Raw genomic sequence first — 20,045 nt, forward strand, 5'->3', positions numbered from 1 at the left:
AATATGTGTTTGTCACAGTATTGTAAAAGGAAGTCTTTGTATTCGTAGGTTATTATTATTTTTGAAATTAACAAATTAATTGTAGGTAAAGATTGGGTATGTGATGCAATGTATTTGGAATATATTTTTATCTATATTGTGTTCATAATAACTAATTATGAATTAAATAGCAACCTCTAGCTTGAATTAAATCAGCAACCAATAATATAGCCTTAATTATCTATTGTATTATTTTCCTTATTTCCTAACAAACCTACCTTTGCAGAGAGTATATTTATAACATTATTTCATTTTCCAGTCTTTGTCTGAGCGATGAGGAATTATGAAGCAATTTATAAACTCAGTTTGCATGGGAAGAGAGAACACTGAAGTTTTAAGGCAACGTGGGAGTACTTGGGGATCCAGTTTTGTCACTGATGTCCAGGTAGTGTTCAGAGAGCTTTCAACCAGCTGAGAGCTCTTTTGGATAGAAGTACCATGGACTATTATCCATGTCCACGTAACTTGCAGTTTAGACTGCTGCAATGTTTTATATGTAGGACTGTCTTTGAAGATTGTTAAGAAACCAGCCAGTTCAAAATACAGCTGCAGTTTTATTTCTGGGACCAGCCATTCAGAGCATATCTCACCAGTTTTTAAATATTTTCACTGGTTATTGGTTGCATAGTTTGTGACCAGGACACCTGGAGATGCACCTGCCCCAATGCCAGCCTGCTTGTCCTTTAAGACCATCGTGAGATATGTTCCTCTCTGTGCCCCCACCTTCTGAGGTGAGGCAGTGGCAACTGGGAAGAGGGGTCCTTTTTAAGTTGTGGTGCCCTGCCTATGGAGTTCTCGTCTTAGGAAGGTTTGCTTGGTGTTGTCTTTGATACCTTTTTAGTGGTGGACAAATACTTTTTATTTTTCTGGTTTGTTAATTATATAACTTCTGGTTTTTAATTCTTAAGCTATGATTTCTGTTGTTACTGTTTTATCTTATAGCTGTTTTAAGCATTTATGCTTTTTTATGTTTTGTACTGGTTTTATTGTGTGAGCAACCCTGAGAATGTTTATAATGAAGGGCAGCATAAAAATGACTAGCTGTTTGTTTACAAATATATAGGCAAAAAAAATAGCAAGAAAATAGTTGCACAAACAGGCAGCAGTCCTAAAGCAACATAATAATAGTGGGCCCAACTCTATGGGACTCCCTCCCCCCCCTTAGAAATTAGGCAGGCACTGTCTCTTTTAAATTTCATATGCCAGGTTAAATCAGTTTTATTTTTGCTGTTCTAATGTTTTACACTCTGATGTTTTAATTTATGTTTTAAATTTTGTACGTTGTTTGTTTTTATTTTTTGTAAGCCGCTTTGAGATGTGCAGGTGCAAAGTGGGGTATAATTCTTTTAAATTTTGTACCTCTTGTACCAAAACTGCTCCTGTCAGTCTGCTCTACAAATTTAAAATAGCATTCTCATGCTTTGGCCAAACTGTCCCTTTAACTGTCCTGGTGGGCTAATATGTATGCACATACCATCATGAAGATGGTTGTACCAAGTTTCTTCATATAACTGCTTTTGCACTGAACAGCAAATCTGTAGCAATATCTATAAATTGTAATTGCTTGAGAGTTGATTACTGCAGGCTGTATTCAATGTTATTTTGAAATAATGAGTGAAATGAAACTACCGAAAACATTGCTATATTGCTTAATAGTAGTAAAGAAAAACAAAAAAGTGAAACTGAAGTGCTATCAATATAAAGATATATCTCCACGTTTTACAGTGTGGTATAGTGGTTAAGGTGCTGGACAACAATCTGGGAGACCAGAGTTCGAATCCCCATACAGCCATGAAGCTCACTGGGTGACCTTGGGCCAGTCACGCCCTCTCAGCCTCAGAGGGAGGCAATGGTAAACCCCCTCTGAATACCGCTTACCATGAAAACCCTATTCATAGGGTCGCCATAAGTCGAGTTCAACTTGAAGGCGGTCTATTTCCATTTTTTTACTTGTAAATATAAAACAAAAATCTTGACTTCATTGAGTTGATTCTGCACATTTAAGTTAACATTTAAGTTACGCAGGTTTATAAATTAATATATATAATGTTTTGGTTTGATTCCACCCATATTTATCTAGTATAAGTTGATCAACATTGGTACCAAAGGTAGCTTCAAAGTGAAGGATTTATTTTTTGGTTGTATTACTGTTTGCATAGATATTTAATGATCTGACCAGCCCAGGTCTACACTGTGGAATTAAAGGCACCCACCCACATAATATCCAACTGCAAACCTTGCATGGAGAATGCACATTTAAAATAAATAAATCAGTGATTCAGTTATAATTACTTAATCTGGCTTCTACATTGACTTGTTCACCAAAATTGGTGTAGAGCATAGTAGCAGATGTGAAGTATGATTGTGATGTTCAGCACATTAGGGGGTAATAAAAAATGTGTTGTTCATTTTCATGACAAATGCGAGGGTTCTCTCCATCTGGTTTGGACACAGCAATCACTGTAGCAGTTAGTGTAGCTTTACACTTTGTTAAAAGCTCAGCTGAGCCATTTGGGACTGGTCAGCAGGATCAGCATCCCATCTAGCTGCTGAGAAACTGCATGAGATGGTGAACAATTTTACACTACTATCCATATCCTCTGTGGTGTTAAAAATATATAACTTAACAAGTAAATAAAGTCAAGAATTATATTTAAAATATTTTGTTTCAAAATACAATTGAAATGTATCTCTTTTAAAACATAATATTACCTGAGTTTAGTGAGAGCAGGGAAAATATTCCATACAGTTTAAGTATATAATAGTTTGCACAGTCTTGAAAATGCTGAAATATCAGTTTTTTCAAAAACGTTCAGTATGTTGATTTTAGCAAATATAATTTTGACACACAGTAATTTTAAAATAACTTTTAAACTCATGCACTAAAATGCAGTCAATGATTTTGTGGGATGATGCAGATGATATGCCAGCTTGCATTCATGATTGATTGATGTTGAGAAGAATACTATGTCATATCTCTTGACATGTACCTGATATATACAGCTTTTGTGTGTTGCTTTGCTGCCTGCAGGCCAATGTTATACTAAATCTGCAATCTTGGCTGTGCCATACATATCTGAATAGAAAAAATGTGTTTGACGTTCATATCTGAATACTCTGACAGGGTAATAATGCAACCAAGATGAGTGTGTTGGTAGTGTAGAAAGGTAGTCTTTCAATTGTAGTGTAAATTGAACTTTGATACATAGGAGCAGTGGAAGGAGAGTGTGGGGTGAAGGATAAAAGAAGGCTTTGGGCTGAGAGATGCATATGGTGTTTGATGTTGGAGCATGGGAAAGAAGAAAGAAACCTGAGCATTATATGCTCAGGCTAATTCTCTTTAAGAATTTGTGTCTGGGCAGAACCAATGGAGGTGGTGGGAGCTCATACTTAACCCTTCATACGAACAAATTCCTACCACAACACAGAAAGTTATATGTTGGGGAGAAGGCTTGGACAGAAACCTTCTCCATGACATTTAATTTTTCATATAAAGGAACCTTTTGTAATATGGAGAAGCATTCAGTCATGTGAGCCCCCTCCCATTTGCAGTGCTACAATCCAGAAACAGTGAGAACTAGGCCTAAGCCCTTGGCTTGCAGTAGAGAGTTTGAGTGCTTCTGCTAATATGTTGAACACAATATGAAACCTGTACAATACACAATACTTTTTCAAGGCCACTCACTATAAAAGCATATGGTACATTAAATTTCCTTTGTAGCAGAAATAAAATCGCTTTCTGAATATTTTAAATGTTTGATTTAATCTGTTGCTATAACACTGTTTACCTCAGTTGAAAGATCAAGTGCTTGTAATATTATCAGTGACTAAACAGGAAAAGTTATATTTAGCCATGCACTCATTTAAGATCTGTGGTATGTCTGAAAGTATAATAAAGACATCAGGATTGCTACAAACAAATTTCTTTCTGCTTACACAACAAGAAAATGCATCTCAACTTTTGAACTTAAAATGAGCATTTAGACTAAGATTTACTTATTTAAGATTGTTTTAGAAAAGGAGATAATGACACTCAGAATACTCAAGAGTTTCAGAATTGTCACTTTCCAACACCAGAATACTGTGATCTGAATTTTCTTTGGCTTTTTTTATGTTGAGGACAGCTGTCCTCAGTGCTCTGAACAACATTGAAATTGACAAGTTGTATATTGATCTGCAAAGAAATTAACAAGCTGTGCTATAGGAATCATGTTATTCAGTGATCCACAATTTCTCTGAAGCTGTCTGCTGCAGTTCTGGAATTGCTGCTTAGTAAAACAGAGTAAACAGTTAACTTCAGAGAACAGCTAACACGTTATATTTTTTTGCTAATGACCAAATTTTTGCTACTCAAATAATTTTTGCTAATGGTGCTGTGGTAGTGGAAAGGAAAATGTAACAGCTGGCTAAAAAGATCACACAAACTCATACTGGAAATGAATATCTTGAAAATAAAATAATGAGTACTGCCTGGAAGGTCCTGTTAAAAGCAGTGGTGAAAAAACTGAAAAAGCTAAAGGCTACACTTATCTTGGCTACAACAAATGCATTTGATTGCAAGGGCAGTAGCAGAAAAAATATGGTATGGGTCAGCTTTAATAGATTGTCATTGCATCACGATGAGCAATGAAAACTTACCAAATTATCTTTATAACTCAACTTATACATCTACTGTGATTATTTTGTAGAACATCTTTATATAGGTTATCTGTACTACAGTACCTGTAGAAGCATATATGGGCCAGCCATATGGCCTACTTTCAAGACAGCAAGTAGATTTCCCTGCCTTAGCAGATGGATCCCCAGAGATCAAACATCTCCCCTTGGCAGATCTAAAATGTTTTGGGCCAATCCAATACCAAAACATTTTGATCAATGATAGCAACAATATGTTCAAGATAAAATGTGGCTTTGACTTTCATTCCTAGAGGAATAGGTGAGGGCACCTTGGATATGGGCAATTCCTGTCTTTACAGTGACCATTTCATCTAAATTATTTATTGCGTAAAATAAGGTTTTAATATATTTTGACTAGAAAATCTTAAGAGCAGAATTCAACATTGTGCAAGCAGATTTCTACACACGAGTCGATCCTGCAGCCCCCATGTTACCCCAAAATCTGCTCCAGAGAGTCCCATAACCTTCCAGAGCAGACTTGGAGGACATGAGGGGCTGCAAGGGAAAAGAGAGGAATGTGAAGTCTTATTGCACAAATGGAAGTCCGTTCTGCATGCGCACAGTGTAGAATACAATCTTAATCACCTGTAATGCTTGTGGTTGGCAGACTTGATACGTGTTTACATGGGGCTATAAAGAAAACTTTTACTAACAATATTAGTTCCTCTATTCTGTGTTTATATGATAGAATCTCATACTGATTTGCATGAGTGGAAAAACCCTCTTTCAAACCCTCTTAATTTAAATGTATTCATTTATCTGTGTGTATATACGTTTTTCTTCATGAATTTATTTGCACAAGATGTTGATTCATATATTTAAGTGCCCATATTTCTAGGTTAGGATGTATGATTGTTCTTTTAAAAAATCACTCAGCAGCTGAGCAGGCATATGAAGGAGCTGATCTGTGACTGTAAAAGAAATATCTTGAAATACCTTAATTTCCCAACAGCTGGATACAAAGTAGCTAATACTGTACCTTAAAGTGTAGGGGGTCTCACTGTATTGTAATGAATCTCCATCATACAATGTTTTTATTAAAGCAAAGACAACTTGCTCATTTAGAAGCATTCACTCTTGTCCTTGCAGATGAAACAACAGGAGGGATCAGGGGCATGTGGGATATGCTATACCTCAAGGAAGGGACACCAGGGGAAGCCAGGACATTTTAAGTGCTGAGGCCAGTGGGGAAATCTGCTCAAGTTTTGGGGCGGGTACGTATTGCCTCTGACATTGTACTGGTTGGGTGATGGTGCACAATGGTTCCTCCATCTGGAGCTTTGTTTGGGTGGCTCAGTGCACACATGGCTGGATGGAACTGGGAAGAAGTTCATCCATTGCCCAGCAAATCCCATTACCTTTAGGAAGGTTCATGTTATCGTTTAAGAATCTTAGTTATAGAGGCGATGCAATACCTTCCATACAAATAGAGCTGACACCAATACATATAATGTATTTATAATATATTTTATAAAGCATATACATATTTTATAAAAATATTAAAAATTTCTGTAAGTATCTAAACCTGTTTGCTAATTTTCCATCCCCCCTCCCCCAGGAAGGAGAGAATTTATCCAAAGATTAAAACTTGAAGCAACACTGAATGTGCACGATGGCTGTGTAAGTGATTTCTTGTTTAAAAATAAATAGGATTTGTTTTTAATATGATGCTTGAACAAGAATTTAAGTAATGATAACTGTCTTTCAGTAATAAAATGAAGATGTGCTTTTAGTATTCTTCAAAGTATCTATCTGCTTTGATATATTTTTTGTTTACACATAAACTGAAAATTCATTGTTTTAACACATTTGGTTAAATGCATTCGTAGGATGTTACCATCTCTGCAAGATTGTTCTTGCAGGGAATTTGATCTTGTGGAAGAAAGGTCTGTTTTGAAAATAAAATTATTTTAATTTTAACACACATGTTTTTTAAAAAATCAAATAATACAAATAATAATTATGATATTTTCTTTTATCTCTAAAATGAGATTTTATGTATGGTATTTCTTCATGCACTTCAACCTAGGAGAGTAGATGTTCAGTATTTGTGTTTAGAGAATAATTCATCCAGAAGTCAATGCCCCAGCAAAAACTAGTTAATTTAGGCTGCAATTCTATGCATACAGGATGGATTCCAACATTGTTTTGAGTGGAAGTCTGTTCTGCTCAGACGTGGACACTGTTGGATACAATCCTTACCTCCGAGTTAAATCCTTTGAACAAAGTAGGTCTTACTTCCAAATAAGCATGTATGGAATTGCACTGTACTGCTAGGGCATGGTGTGAAGAGGTACACTGATCCAGGAGTCATGTTAACACAGAAGCTAATCTGGATCTGGTCAGAGCTGGCTGGGAGACCACCTGAGAATCCTACACAAACTGCCCAGAGTTCTATGATAGAAGAACAGCAGGATATAAATAAATAAACTGGGGTGTGCCCACTTGTGCCCTTCCGTGAACAGAAGAGTCAGATCTGGTAGAGGTTTCTGCTAACAGAAAAATGGGGAAGACAATTTTCACTGCGTTTTCCCTCTGTGCTACCTCCCCACTGTTATGGAGGATCCCCCAATCCTCTGGAGAAGATGTCTACTGGAATGAAGGGGGCTTCAGGAGGAAGGCCTCCTCCCTTTCAATAGGTGAGGCATGTGCTGGATTAAAAGCCCTTCTGTAAATGGAAGGGCCCAATTGGATTCCATCCACTAACTTTGTTTTAAATTGCTATGTGATTATTGTTAAGAACTGGATTTGTGACACAGAACGGTCATGGGTTTAGGATCAGAAAAGTTGAAAAATTAAAGATGGCAATTATTAGTTAAAAATCTCCATGGAGATAATTTATTTCCCATGATACCTGCCTTAATTTTGTTTTCATGTAATTTATATTTTCCTCCTGATGTGGTCTCAGGATTTTGGTGGGAGGTTGGGGTTATCCTGACACAAGGATAGGGATTCTTTTATTCCTGCATTTACATTCCCAAAGTGTTCAGAGTTGGAACTCATTTTACTAATACAGAGAGTAATTGCTTGTTCTGCCTTAGATCTTCTAATAAGTCAGGGATGGGGAGCCTCAGGCCCAAGGGCCAGATGCAGCTGCCTCAAGACTCTCTGGCCCTTTGGACTCTCCCCAGGCCATACCCCCTCTGCAGCCATGTCCGTACCAGTCCTGCTTTGTACCCTCCTTTAGTGTTTTTGCCTGACTGGAATGTGTCCTTGAATTCTCAATAATGCTTCTTACTTGCCTGAACTGAGGAAAAAGCGTATGTGTGAGTGTGTGCAGAAGGTAGCCTATGATACAAAGAGGGTTTTTTCCGCCAAGGTGGCTTTGCCCACTTCGCCTACCATTGGCATATGGTCCTTGGAAGGTTGCCATAAAGGGAATGAGGCCCTTGCAATGAAAAAGGTTCTCCACACTGTCATAAGTGATGTTCTGCAGTGGTTTGAGCTAAAGAGGCTGCAAGTGAAAGATGTACTGCTTGTGCAGTTGAAAATACAAATGTGCAAGTCCTTATACAAAGTATAAGTGTAATTAGCTTTGCTAAAACAATATTTCTACATGCAGAGCAGGTTCTCTGGGTGCAGTTTAATTTTTTTATGCTAAATTTTTGCATGAGGAAATTTTTTTTCATTAGTGGAAGCAGTTCTCTGAATTATGGCTGAGAGTAGGATTTTTTCCATTCATGTCTTTTTGCAGGTACATAAGGAATTTTGAACTCTGTTCCTTTTGCAAGAATTTCATGTTATTATCCAGTAAACTTAAATGTTTTTAACACATCGGATTAGATAGTTTGCATTGTAGTCTCTTAACATTGTTTCCCCCAACTCTTTAAATATTATTTTTTTGTGTTAAATCTGTGCCCACAGGTGAATACAATTTGCTGGAATGATACAGGAGAATATATTTTATCTGGATCTGATGATACTAATCTTGTAATTACGAATCCATATAGTAGAAAGGTAAGATGGTCTGCTGTCCCTTATCTATTCTTCTGGATAGTCAGAATGTTGCTGTTAAATACATGATTGCAATTGAATTGTCTGTTTTTTGTGATTTCGCATATGTCTATGGATTCCATAGTTAAGCTTTCAAGAAACTGCATCTGTCCTACATAAGAGAGTTGCCATGAAGCATATTAAGTCCACTAGTCCAATGCAAAAGTTTCTCAGTGTTCTTTTGATACCATATCACGATTTTTTCTCTATTGCCCTTTCTGTCGACCCTGTTGCACTGATTTAGTATTTGCGCTATGGCACACTAGTACAGTATTGTGCTGTACTGTAAATACTAGAACAGTGCAAGGTTCAAAAACATTTTCAGTTATGAAGCTATCTGGATGGTCTAGAACAGGGGTGGTGTTTTTGGCCTGGTGGTCCAGAACCTGGTTGGCCACCTGCACAGGCCAACTTTGACAGGTGAGAAGGACAACCAACCTGTTAAAATCGTGCGCGCAGTGCTTCCCAAGCACATAACAGCCAGCTGGTTGTTGGACACTTGGGAATTGCAGTGTAAGGAGCTTTGCCAGCTTTGTGCTCGGTTCTTTCCAAGTATAGGGTGGCAAATTTGGCATGTGGGCCAGAGGTTCCTCATCCCTGGTTTTAAAGAAGCCCTATCTCAGAGTAGATTGTGTAGTTAAAATGGTATGGTAGCCTACCCTGATCCTCTAAACACCTACATCTCCATTCCTCCTACTAGCCTTGCACCTGCCTCCAGTTGCCACTTACCATTAGGCAACCCAGTACAGAAACTGAGAGTAGTGGTGTTTAAGGACTTGCAGCTGCTGCCACTTTCCAACTCCTGGTAGCAGAGCTATAAAGCAGAGGCTTATCCAATCTGGTCAACCACAGTTTGGCAGGCCGCTGCCTGGCAGGCTGACCTCAGGTGGGAACTCCAAAGGGGATTATCCCTTGGGGTCATAATTTGGGACTGGAACAAGGATGAGGGCACCAACCCACTTTTTTGGTTTCTCCCACATTTTTTCTGTATTAACTTTCAAATGTTTGCTGAAAACTTTTCTTTGCTGCCAGGTGTATGCAGACAATTGAAAAACATTTTCTGTAATAATCAGCTGGTGATCTCTTTTAATTTTAGTGTGGCTTTTATTGTATTATAATTGTTAGATATTTTTATGACATTGTCATATACAAATATTTTTATAAATAACAAGCTAAGGAAGATATATATGCTCAATATTTCTTAATTGAAATGGAAATGGACTGCCTTCAAGTTGATGTGACTTATGGCAACCCTATGAATAGGGTTTTCACGGTAAGCGGTATTCAGAGGGGGTTTACCATTGCTTTCTTCTGAGGCTGAGAGGCAGTGACTGGCTCAAGGTCACCCAGTGACCTTCATGGCTGTGTGGGGATTTGAACCCTGGTCTTCCAGGTGGTAGCCCAACTCTCTAACCACTATGCCACAGTGGCTCTCTATTTCTTAATTAAAATTGCTTAATTAAAATGTTAATCTTGTTTTCTAGGTTTTAACAACCATTCGCTCAGGGCACAGAGCAAATATTTTTAGTGCAAAATTCTTACCGTGCACCAGTGATAAGCAGATTGTGTCCTGTTCTGGAGATGGAGTCATTTTTTTTACTAATGTTGAGCAAGATGCTGAAACCAACAGACAGTGCCAATTTACATGCCATTATGGAACTACTTACGAGGTACTGCAAAATAATATCTCTCTTGTATCTTATAACTATTAAAGACATGAGTACTGACTATTGCCTAGCTATTATTTTTCACTCTCTGCAATTACATTACCTGAAGTCTAGTCCAAATAAAAATATTTTGCTTATGTTCCTCCTTATTATGTAAGAAGATTACATAGGCACTATCCTGTAGTCTTCTTTATTATCTATTTATACCCTTTCAGTCTTCTAGAAAATCCCTCCTCCAAAAAAACTGATAATTATGATGTAATGTAGTCTTATGTTGTCATTTAGATTAGTATATTGTTCTTGTTTTTTAAAACCTTTCCATGTTTTAAATCTGTATTGCTTATAAATTCTGTATTGCTTATAAATTTATTTATTTATATCTGAAATGATGCTTCATTCCATACTATTAAATATTCTCTTCCCCTGTCCTCTTGGAATTGATTCATAGTTATTATAAAGCAGGATTGAGGAATCTGTGGCCCTCCAGAGGTTGCTAAACTATATCTCCCATCATCCCTGACTATGGCCCATGCTGTTTGGAGATGATGGAGATATATCTGGAAAGCCACAGGTTCTTCACTTCTGCCGTAAAGCAGTACTTTCCCAAGTGCATGGAAATGGGTAGTTCTTGATTTTGAACATTTGTGCTAAGATCCAAATAGCATCTTCTGGCTTTGCCAGTTGATCTTTTTGTTGCTTTTTTGTTACAACAGATTCTTAAACACGACTCAATTCCATAATCAGCTTTTCATGAGGCATGAAGGCAGGGGGGCTGTTTTTCAAGAAAATACTAACCTCAAGCCTTCTTGGATACATAAGTTGTTGTACAATTTATATTATATTATATTTATATCCCACCCTTCCTCCCAGTAGGAGCCCAGGGCCCAGTACTTTGCATCCTGGCTTTTATTTTAAAGCAAATATAGCTACCCTTCCTTCCTTTGGGAGGAAGAGTGGGTTATAACTTTAATAAATAAATAGCCATTGCCTATATTAAATTGTACAAATCATTTATGTTACAGATCATGACTGTTCCCAATGATCCCTATACTTTTCTGTCTTGTGGAGAAGATGGCACTGTAAGATGGTTTGATACAAGAATCAAGACAAGTTGCACAAAAGAAGATTGCAAAGATGTAAGTTATACTTTTATAAGAGGGTGTAAATAAAGAGCCATGTTTTGTTCAGAAGTTGATCGAACAACCCTGGCTTTTTTGGGTCCTGCTGCTGTGGAATCTAGTGAAGTGACCACAAAGCTAGATAAATGAAAAAGATAATTTGTTATTTTTGAAATAAGATGTATTATTGTCGGAAGGCAGAGCTGGGGTCCCAATCCCGGGGAGCTGGATCCCGGAGAGTTGGGAGAAGAGTATTCGGATGGATGGCAGAGGGAAGGGGAAGGAACTTCCCCCCTTCGGAGCGAAGACGAAACAGAGGAACTGCCAGTGATAAGGTCGCTTAGCGACGGGGAGCCTGAGCCCTCCCTGGACATTCTCACGCCTCCCCCTCTTTCAGGCTCAGAGCAAGAGGGGAAAGAGGGAGGGCTGCTCACAGCCGAAAAGCGGGGAGGCAGTTTACCATCAGCCCCTCCCCTATCCCCCATCCTGGAATCGGAAACTTCAGAAGAGGAGGGGGTGATGCTTCCCCCTTCACCGCGCACACGCAGACAGCTGAAAAGACAGGAGAGAAGGGGGGGAAGGCGGGCAGTACCTGAGGGGCAGTTAAGGAGGAGCGAAAGATTGCGCGCCCGTTTGGCCCCTTCTTAAAGAACAGGCGGGAAGAAGTCCCTTGCTCTGTCAACTTTCTCCCAATGCCGCAGGACCTGTATCCCTGTATTGCTTCATGAGAAAACGCAGTCTTTGTTTGGACATTACCCTAATAAAACACGAATTAACTACAGCCGTTGGTCTGGTTCCTGAGTCACATCCTGGGCCTGACAATTATTTATCTGGCATATCATAATTTAAAATATTATTGAGCAGTTTTCTTCAGGTTGCATAAGCATATTAAGGTTTGGATTTAGACTTACATTATTTATTATGTTATAGCAGTGTGTTACAGAGCATTCTTAACCTCAGTGCTAATAGGAGAACATAACAATCAATATAGCCATGAAAATAATCTACCAAGTTCTTTTTGACTAATGATAGTCCATAATACTTGTTTTTCAAACATACTGATGCAGATTAAAAGTTGCTTCCAAATATGCATTCCACTTAACTGTGCTTGTACCTACCTTTATAGACTATAATCATTATTGCTCCTTTTCATGTTGAAGCTATTTGTGGTTCTTAATCTCATTGTGTTGCTCTTTACATCCAGTTATCTGTCCATAAATCTAATCAAGCCCAATCCTTTTAAACTAGTTTAGGCAATACTTTCCTCTTGTGCTTCACTTTCTGGCCTCTTTTTCTACAAGAAAATCTAAAAATGGGCAGATAAAAGATGGTGTTTGTAGTTGGAAATTGATGTTCGTGTACCATGCTTTTGTTTTCCTAGTCCTCCTGTAGTAGCCTTCCAATACCATGCTTAAAATCTATTTTAACAAGGGCCAGATTTAGTTCTTTCTAACAATCTGTTTTAACAAAGGCCAGGTTTAGCTTTTTCTAATACACAACCATCTTGATTCTATTTTATTAGTTGGTGGGATATAATGCCACATATTCTTGTACTTTTTAAACAAGTGTAGTATTTTCCTTTTGTTCTAGGATATTTTAATAAACTGTAGGAGGGCTGCCACCTCTGTAGCTATCTGCCCTCCAATACCATATTATCTTGCAGTTGGTTGCTCTGATAGTTCAGTAAGAATTTATGATCGGCGAATGCTTGGCACAAGAGCAACAGGTAGGAGAGTATTTGCATGATATTGTAAAATAGCTGACGTTTGAGTACCACAGTTGAAGTTTATAATATGTGAACTTATTGATGAGGCCTTTTAATGAAAAATATATTTTCTATAGACAGTGGCTTGCAGAGCTTGTGATTATTTTTTAAATTTCATACTCATAATGATTTGTATTAGACTTTGGAAGGTCCCTCCTGGTAAAACTCTGCTAGGGTTGGACTAAATGTGTTTCTGCAATGCGAACTGATAAGTATTGATGTCCTGTGATTCAGAGACATTTATGCACGCTGGCATTATTTTGTGTCCCTACAGAGTCACACTTCTCACCAAACTGTTTTTTAAAATTCCCTTGAACTTATTAGAACAGTTTCAGGTTTGCTGCAAAAGCTGCTGGAAAGTGCAACTTAAGGAAAAAATTGCAGGTCTCCAGGGAAGACAGTTTTCCTTGCATCAGTGGTGAACTCCTTTAATTTGCAGCCATGTTAAATAAATGTAGAAGTTAAAGGAAGCCTTTAAAGGCTGCTGTTCTTTCCATTTAGTACGTTTGAATATTAAGAAATAATGATGATCTCAATGTTCATGGTGCTTTTCAGAGAGTAACAACAAAAAGGCAAGTTTCTGCCCTGAAGAACTAGCAGCCTAAATTTTGACATGGGAGGAGAATATGGAGGCGAGAGTAAATGGAAGAATGTGGATTCAGTTCAGTTAAATGCATTTTGGCTTCATTTCAGTATGGAATGAGGACTTGGTTGTGAGTGTAAAAATGCCCAGAGAAGGCTGCAGAATGTGATTTACGGTTGTTCTACTCTTTGTTAGAAATAATGAGATGTGGAAAAAGCAGAGGGATAGGATAGAAAGTTTCCATAGGGAGATGAGGTTAATATAATCACCGTGGAATTGTTTTATATAGTCATTGTAATATTAATAGTCTGAATCTAAATTGCTGTTTTGTTAAAATATTCTTACAACTACAGTTTCTGTTTATAAGAAAGAAATTAAATGGTAAGTGGAGAAAAAATATGTAGTGCTGCACTGAATGTTTGCAACTGAACATTTTCATCACAAAACAGATGATTTTGAAACTCCCCTCTCCTGACTTGATCTTTTGCACTGTTCTGTTTACTGCCTGAAGGGCAGCTGCTTGATTGACTTTTTAAAAAAAGAGTCTCCTTCCTGGATACATGATCCCAATTGGGAATTGTGTGGCCAGTGTGATTATGTACAACAGTGTTGCATAAACTATCAGATTTGGATATATGACAATGTCACAATGCCAATTCAGAACAAGACCAGACAACTTTTACTCTGAACAAGTGAATACTTTCACTGTAGGCAAAAGAGGATGTGCAACATTAGTGGTTCTTTATTTTAGCAAAAAGGCAAGTAAGGGGGTCATGATCATGGTTTATAAAATTGTGCACCATGTTAAAAAAAAAAGTAGATAGAAACGTTTTTCTCATTCAACATTAAAACCCAGGGTCAACCAATAACATTGCGTTACAGGATTTCAGTACACACAAAGGAAGCATTTCTTTACATAGTACTTACTTGTGGAATTCTCTGCCACAAGATATGATGGCCATCAATTTAGAGGTTTTAAAAGGAGATTAGAAATATCATGTAGAATAAGGCTCACTTGCTACTAATCACAATGACTGTATGCAACCTCCAGAACCAGACAAGGGTAGTCCTCTGAATACCAGCTCCTAGGGATCAAAAGCTGAAGAGAGCTATTCCCCTCATGTCCTGCTTGTGGGCTTCCTTGAGGTATCTGGTGGGGCAATGTGGGAAACAGGATGCAGCTCCAGCAGAGCCACACTTTTGCTTTTTGCAGCTTGTTTGTAAAAAGGCCCAACCGTGTTTCAAGCTTAACACTGGAAGGGAATATTATAGATCTAATTACATTGATTTAAGTATGTGTAATGTAAAATTAATTCAATTTTGTCTATGTAGGTAATTATGCAGGTCGAGGTACTATAGGATTGGTGGCACGTTTTGTTCCTCCCCATCTTAACAACAAATCCTGTAGGGTAACATCTCTGTGCTACAGTGAAGATGGCCAAGAAATTCTCGTGAGCTATTCTTCAGACTATATATACTTGTTTGATCCCAAGGATGACACATCTAGAGAACTTAAAGTTCCATCTTCAGAAGAGAGAAGAGAAGAAGTAAGCATTCCAGGGTTACTAGTGTTAAAATGTTTTTGATGACAACAGAACAGTTTAGTTCACGCGTAACGCTAAGCCCAACCATGATTTGGTGTGAAGACATAGGTTTCAGGAGAGGAGATCATGGCTATTCTACTGCTTGGTCCTCCTGCTGTTGCAATGCTGTGACTTAATCCATGGTTTGGCTTAGTGGGTTGTCTGAACCTGGGTTCATGGTTAGTCTCACTCCAGACAAACCACTAACTGGGTTTGGACAACACGCTAAGCCAAACCATGGCCTTGCTTACAGCAGGAGCAGCAGCAGGACTGGAGGAGGAGCAAAGCTGCTGCTATCTCCTCTCTGGGAGCTCACACTAAGCCATGGTTTGGCTTATCATTATATGTGAACCTGGTTGTTAGTTATAATGGAAGATGTTCGTTTTTAAAACAGTAGATACTGCATTTTAGTGTTTTAAATACTCCTTTACATAAGATTGTTTGAAAGAAAACGTAAGTATAATTTTGATGTTATGGGGTGGGATGGAGAGGATTTTGCTTATAAATTCAGATCTGGTTTAGACCTAATGCAAAACCATGGCTAATACAACAGGAAACCTTTTGTTAAACAGGGTAGTATATTAGACATATGTAATAATATGATCTGGGGCATTGTACAAAACAGACAATAGTTCTGGCCTATATACTTAGTCTAAAAGAACAAATATAAAAGAAAAGGAGAGATGAGGTAAATAGAAGTATTGTAGAAGAGGATGATGTGTGAATGTGCTGTAATGTGCAGGTTTTTCATCTACAGAAATGTAGCACCTTCAGGTTACAATGCAGTACATAAATTCTCTAAACAACAGACATAATATAATTATCCAAACTATAACAAATATTTTAATAATTGTTTGAAGTATACCCTTTTAGTTACAGTGGATATATTTTCATGTAAATGAAAATGGTTGCTTGTACACATGTTGCTTGCTATGCACAAATTTGGTGTGTGTCATCAATATAACTGACCTTCCTTCCGTGTCTTGAAGTGCCATAAAAATTCACTATTGTTCCTAGATGACTACCTATATTAGATGAAGAAAATCTTTTGTTTAGTATTATAACATGAGTAAATTACAAGTAAACTTGAGAGGTTTCTCATTTGCCATGATGTATTGGTATTCTAAATATCTTCAGATGTAAACTAGCTCTCCAGACCTACCAGTCTATTCCAAGCTGTGGCTGCAGAAACCTTCTGGACCAGTTTACCAATATGAAATTCTACTCTAGATATAGAAGCACCCCTGTGTTGATAGCAGAATTTTTCCTTGAAGACAAAAATAGCAACATGAAGAGTTCATCTGACGCTATTTGTAAGAATCCCTCAATACTATTTCCCCCCCACAACGTGTCCTGCCCTGCATATGACAAACAACAGTTTTGCTGCTAAACTCTATGTAAACTCTGATTTTTTTTCAGATAGAAATGTTGATATATATATAAAATTAAGTTATTAAATGTTTCCCTCCTATGTTACATTTTTGATAGAGTTATCTCAAAACATTAAAAAAATGGATAGCTGGAATTCAGAGAATCACACAGCTAGTTTCACATGCCCTAGGGCAGCCTTTCCCAACTAGTGGGCCACCAGATGTTGTTGGACCACAATTCCCATCTTTCCTGACCATTGGCAATGCTGGCTGAGGCTGATGGGAGTTGTGGTCCAACAACATCTGGTGGCCCACTAGTTGGGAAAGGCTGCCCTAGGGCTTACATTTATTCAAAACTAGCCACACACTCACCCAAATACTTCATGGCAAATTCCTTTTGAAAGTGTGGGAAGTGGGGCTTTATATGATCAATTCAGTTTTATAACTTCTCTGGACATACACTATTACAGTAAAAAGATTTGGACAATTTAGGATATAAAAATACATGTTCACCATTGTCATACTGCCCTACGTTCATCATCTTAGTGATTATCCTCTGTAACTGAAGGGTCTGCCTGGAGTTGCAAAACAAAGGAAAAAACCCAACCAACTTAACCTTCATTCTTGACAGGACTGAGAGCACCAAACATTGCTGACAAATACTGTTAAGTTTTAATGAATTAAGTTTTGCAACCCTGTACTCGGTAGTAAGCTCCATTCTCAAGCTTCAATTACACTTCTTGGTAGACATTTTATTTATTTATATAATAATTTTTGATAGCCCTTAGCATAAAAAAACCCTCAAAGTGGTTTACATAAAAACAATAAAAATGCAACAATGCTCAATAAAAATTCCAAAACACAAGAGAAAAACAAAACATAACATTATCTCACAAATAAAACTGAGCGGTGTACAAAACAAAAAAACCTAAAAGGATGTACTATGAACTGTGTTTCCATAGATTACATTGCCTCATCTGACTTAGCAGACTGAAGAGTTTTTCAGTGGCAAAATCTGAACAGTGACCCATGTTGAACCATGATTTATCTGCTGACAGTATTTTTGCTCTGGTGGATATATAATATTAGGTTCATTAAATGTTTTATTGTATATTTTATTTTATTTAAATTGTTTTTATCCTCACTTTTTGGCTGAAGACATTCAACACTGCTCATAATATAAATAAAACTGCCTACAGTATAAACTCAGTACAGGCAGGCCCCGCTTATATGGCAGGTTCCGTTCTGGACTCCCGCCGTAAAGCTGACCCTATTGAGTATAATGGGGCGTGTTGTGCGAAAATGCCGCAAAAGCGCCGCAAAATTGGCTTTAAAACGGGGAATGAAAGCTGCCGCATTAGTGGAACGCCGGGAAGCGAAGCACTGGTAAGCGGGGCCCTACTGTAATCACAAAGTTTGTTACAGCTTATAGAAGATCTCTCATTCAAAAAAGGGGCAAAAATCCCACTGAGAACCTTACAGTATTCCTTGGATATAGATCAGTTCAGACTCATTACTACTGCACTATTAGTAATTGAACCAGGGTTGCCAGGTCATCTGATTTGATAAGGTTTTTCAAGCTAAACGTTTTGGACTTCTGGGGGAGGGAGGAAATCAGAATGAGCTTTTGTTTAATGCTTCTGTCTTTTCAGTTTAATTTTGTTAGAAAAAGTTTACATCTTAAATACTCCTGCTTGTCCTTAGTTACGGCAGCCTCCTGTCAAACGACTGCGACTAAGAGGAGATTGGTCAGATACTGGACCAAGAGCAAGGCCTGAAAGTGAGAGAGAGAGAGATGGTAATGCTGTTTGTTTTGTTTCCTGATTTCAGTCCAAATTCCAATCATGCCAATTTGATCAATTTTATTAACATTACAGAAGCATTTGCTATCTTATGTTGTGAATTTTAAGCACTGGTCGTATGTGGATTATTGTCTGCTCTTTCATATATCATGGTTTATGGAGCCATGGAGCTGGTGTAGCACAGTGGGGAGGACAACCTGGCTGGGACTGTAGAGTCTGTGAGTTCAAATCCCCGCTCGTGTCTCCTGGGTGTCAAGGGCCAGCTAAAGATCACCCCCACAGTGAATGGCTCAGGGGTCACGTGCCCTGCCACCTGTGCTGCCGTGGGCAAGCTGCATAGTCCCAAGGAGCCCAGTTGCCCCCAGCTGGCAGTTGAGGACAAGGAAGGGGCTGGCTTGTGCATCTGTGGCAAGCTGAGCAGGCCCTAGCCAGCTGGGGAGTACTAGCCTCAGAGGGAGGCAATGGTAAAACCCCCTCTGAATACCACTTACCATGGAAACCCTATTCATAATACCATTTACCATAGAAACCCATAGGGTCGCCATAAGTCAGGATCGACTTGAAGGCAGTCCATTTCCATTTCGTGGAGCCATGAGCAAAGTCATGGCCTAAGAAGTCATGGATGACTGCTTCTCCCTTGCTCCCTTTCCTGTCACACATCAGTTTTGGTGCAGAAATTCCAGTTTGTATTAAGCTAGAGTGCCCTTTATTTCTGAAATGGGGGACTCTGGCTTAATTTCATTTTGCAAAGAAGGGAACAGCTGCAGCACTGGAGGACTGGAGAAGATCTGCCCTGGAAATGAGTACTTGAGCATCTGGATGCTTGCTTGCTGTCTCTTGAGACTGTTGAGGTCCCTGGTAAGCGCTGTAAGGACTGGGACCCTCTGCCTGACTCTGAATCCAGAGAGAGACTGCATTCAGTCTTGTAGCCTCTTGTATCAGCTCCTGGTTGGGGCAGGGAGCATAAAAGTCCAGCAGCCCTTGGGCGAAGGGTCTGCCACTGGTGGGGTTGCCTCTGGAGGGTTGACATCAAAGGGGACCATCCCTTGGAGAATCCTTTAGGGAGTCCCAAAGGCGAGGGTGCTTCCCCCTTCTGATTTAAAAAAAAAACAATCTAGAGAAGATTAGTAGTGGGAAGGGTGTAAGATGCAGGTGTGGTTCCTTCACAGGATGAGAGCCTTTGCAGCGAACTGTGTGATAGGAGAAAGTCGTCAGATGCCTTCAGAGTGAGCATCTGCAATTGGTAGAAGGCTTCCTGGGTGTGAGATGGGGTTGGGGGAATAGATGTGCCTTGTGTAAAAGATATTGGGTGGTGTAGTCCTAGTTATACTGTTCCTAATTCTCTGAGGCATACTGGAATTACTGTTCTGATAGATTTCGTTGGTAGGCTGTTGTGTTTAGGATGAATCTTGGGAAGGACAGACATGGATGATGTCACCCTAATTTCA

At 38.6% G+C, this 20,045-nt stretch overlaps 1 protein-coding gene across 6 annotated transcripts in view; it reads left to right on the top strand.

Annotated features, from left to right (window-relative positions):
- Positions 1 to 20,045, top strand: part of DCAF6 (DDB1 and CUL4 associated factor 6) — an 80,000-nt gene that overhangs the window by 2,678 nt on the left and 57,277 nt on the right. For 4 of the 6 annotated variants that reach the window (XM_061628035.1, XM_061628038.1, XM_061628037.1 and 1 more), the window contains exons 2-8: positions 6,275 to 6,336; positions 8,581 to 8,673; positions 10,194 to 10,379; positions 11,399 to 11,512; positions 13,085 to 13,220; positions 15,175 to 15,389; positions 18,500 to 18,593. In XM_061628035.1, the coding sequence (XP_061484019.1) occupies positions 6,275 to 6,336; positions 8,581 to 8,673; positions 10,194 to 10,379; positions 11,399 to 11,512; positions 13,085 to 13,220; positions 15,175 to 15,389; positions 18,500 to 18,593 (900 nt within the window). Of the gene's footprint in view, positions 1 to 5,809; positions 5,931 to 6,274; positions 6,337 to 8,580; positions 8,674 to 10,193; positions 10,380 to 11,398; positions 11,513 to 13,084; positions 13,221 to 15,174; positions 15,390 to 18,499; positions 18,594 to 20,045 lie in introns of those variants that run through there. The other 2 variants (XM_061628040.1, XM_061628039.1) reach the window with 1 other exon arrangement.

The sequence above is a fragment of the Rhineura floridana genome, chromosome 5, assembly GCF_030035675.1.
Source record: "Rhineura floridana isolate rRhiFlo1 chromosome 5, rRhiFlo1.hap2, whole genome shotgun sequence".
In the NCBI taxonomy this organism is placed as follows: Eukaryota; Metazoa; Chordata; class Lepidosauria; order Squamata; family Rhineuridae; genus Rhineura; species Rhineura floridana.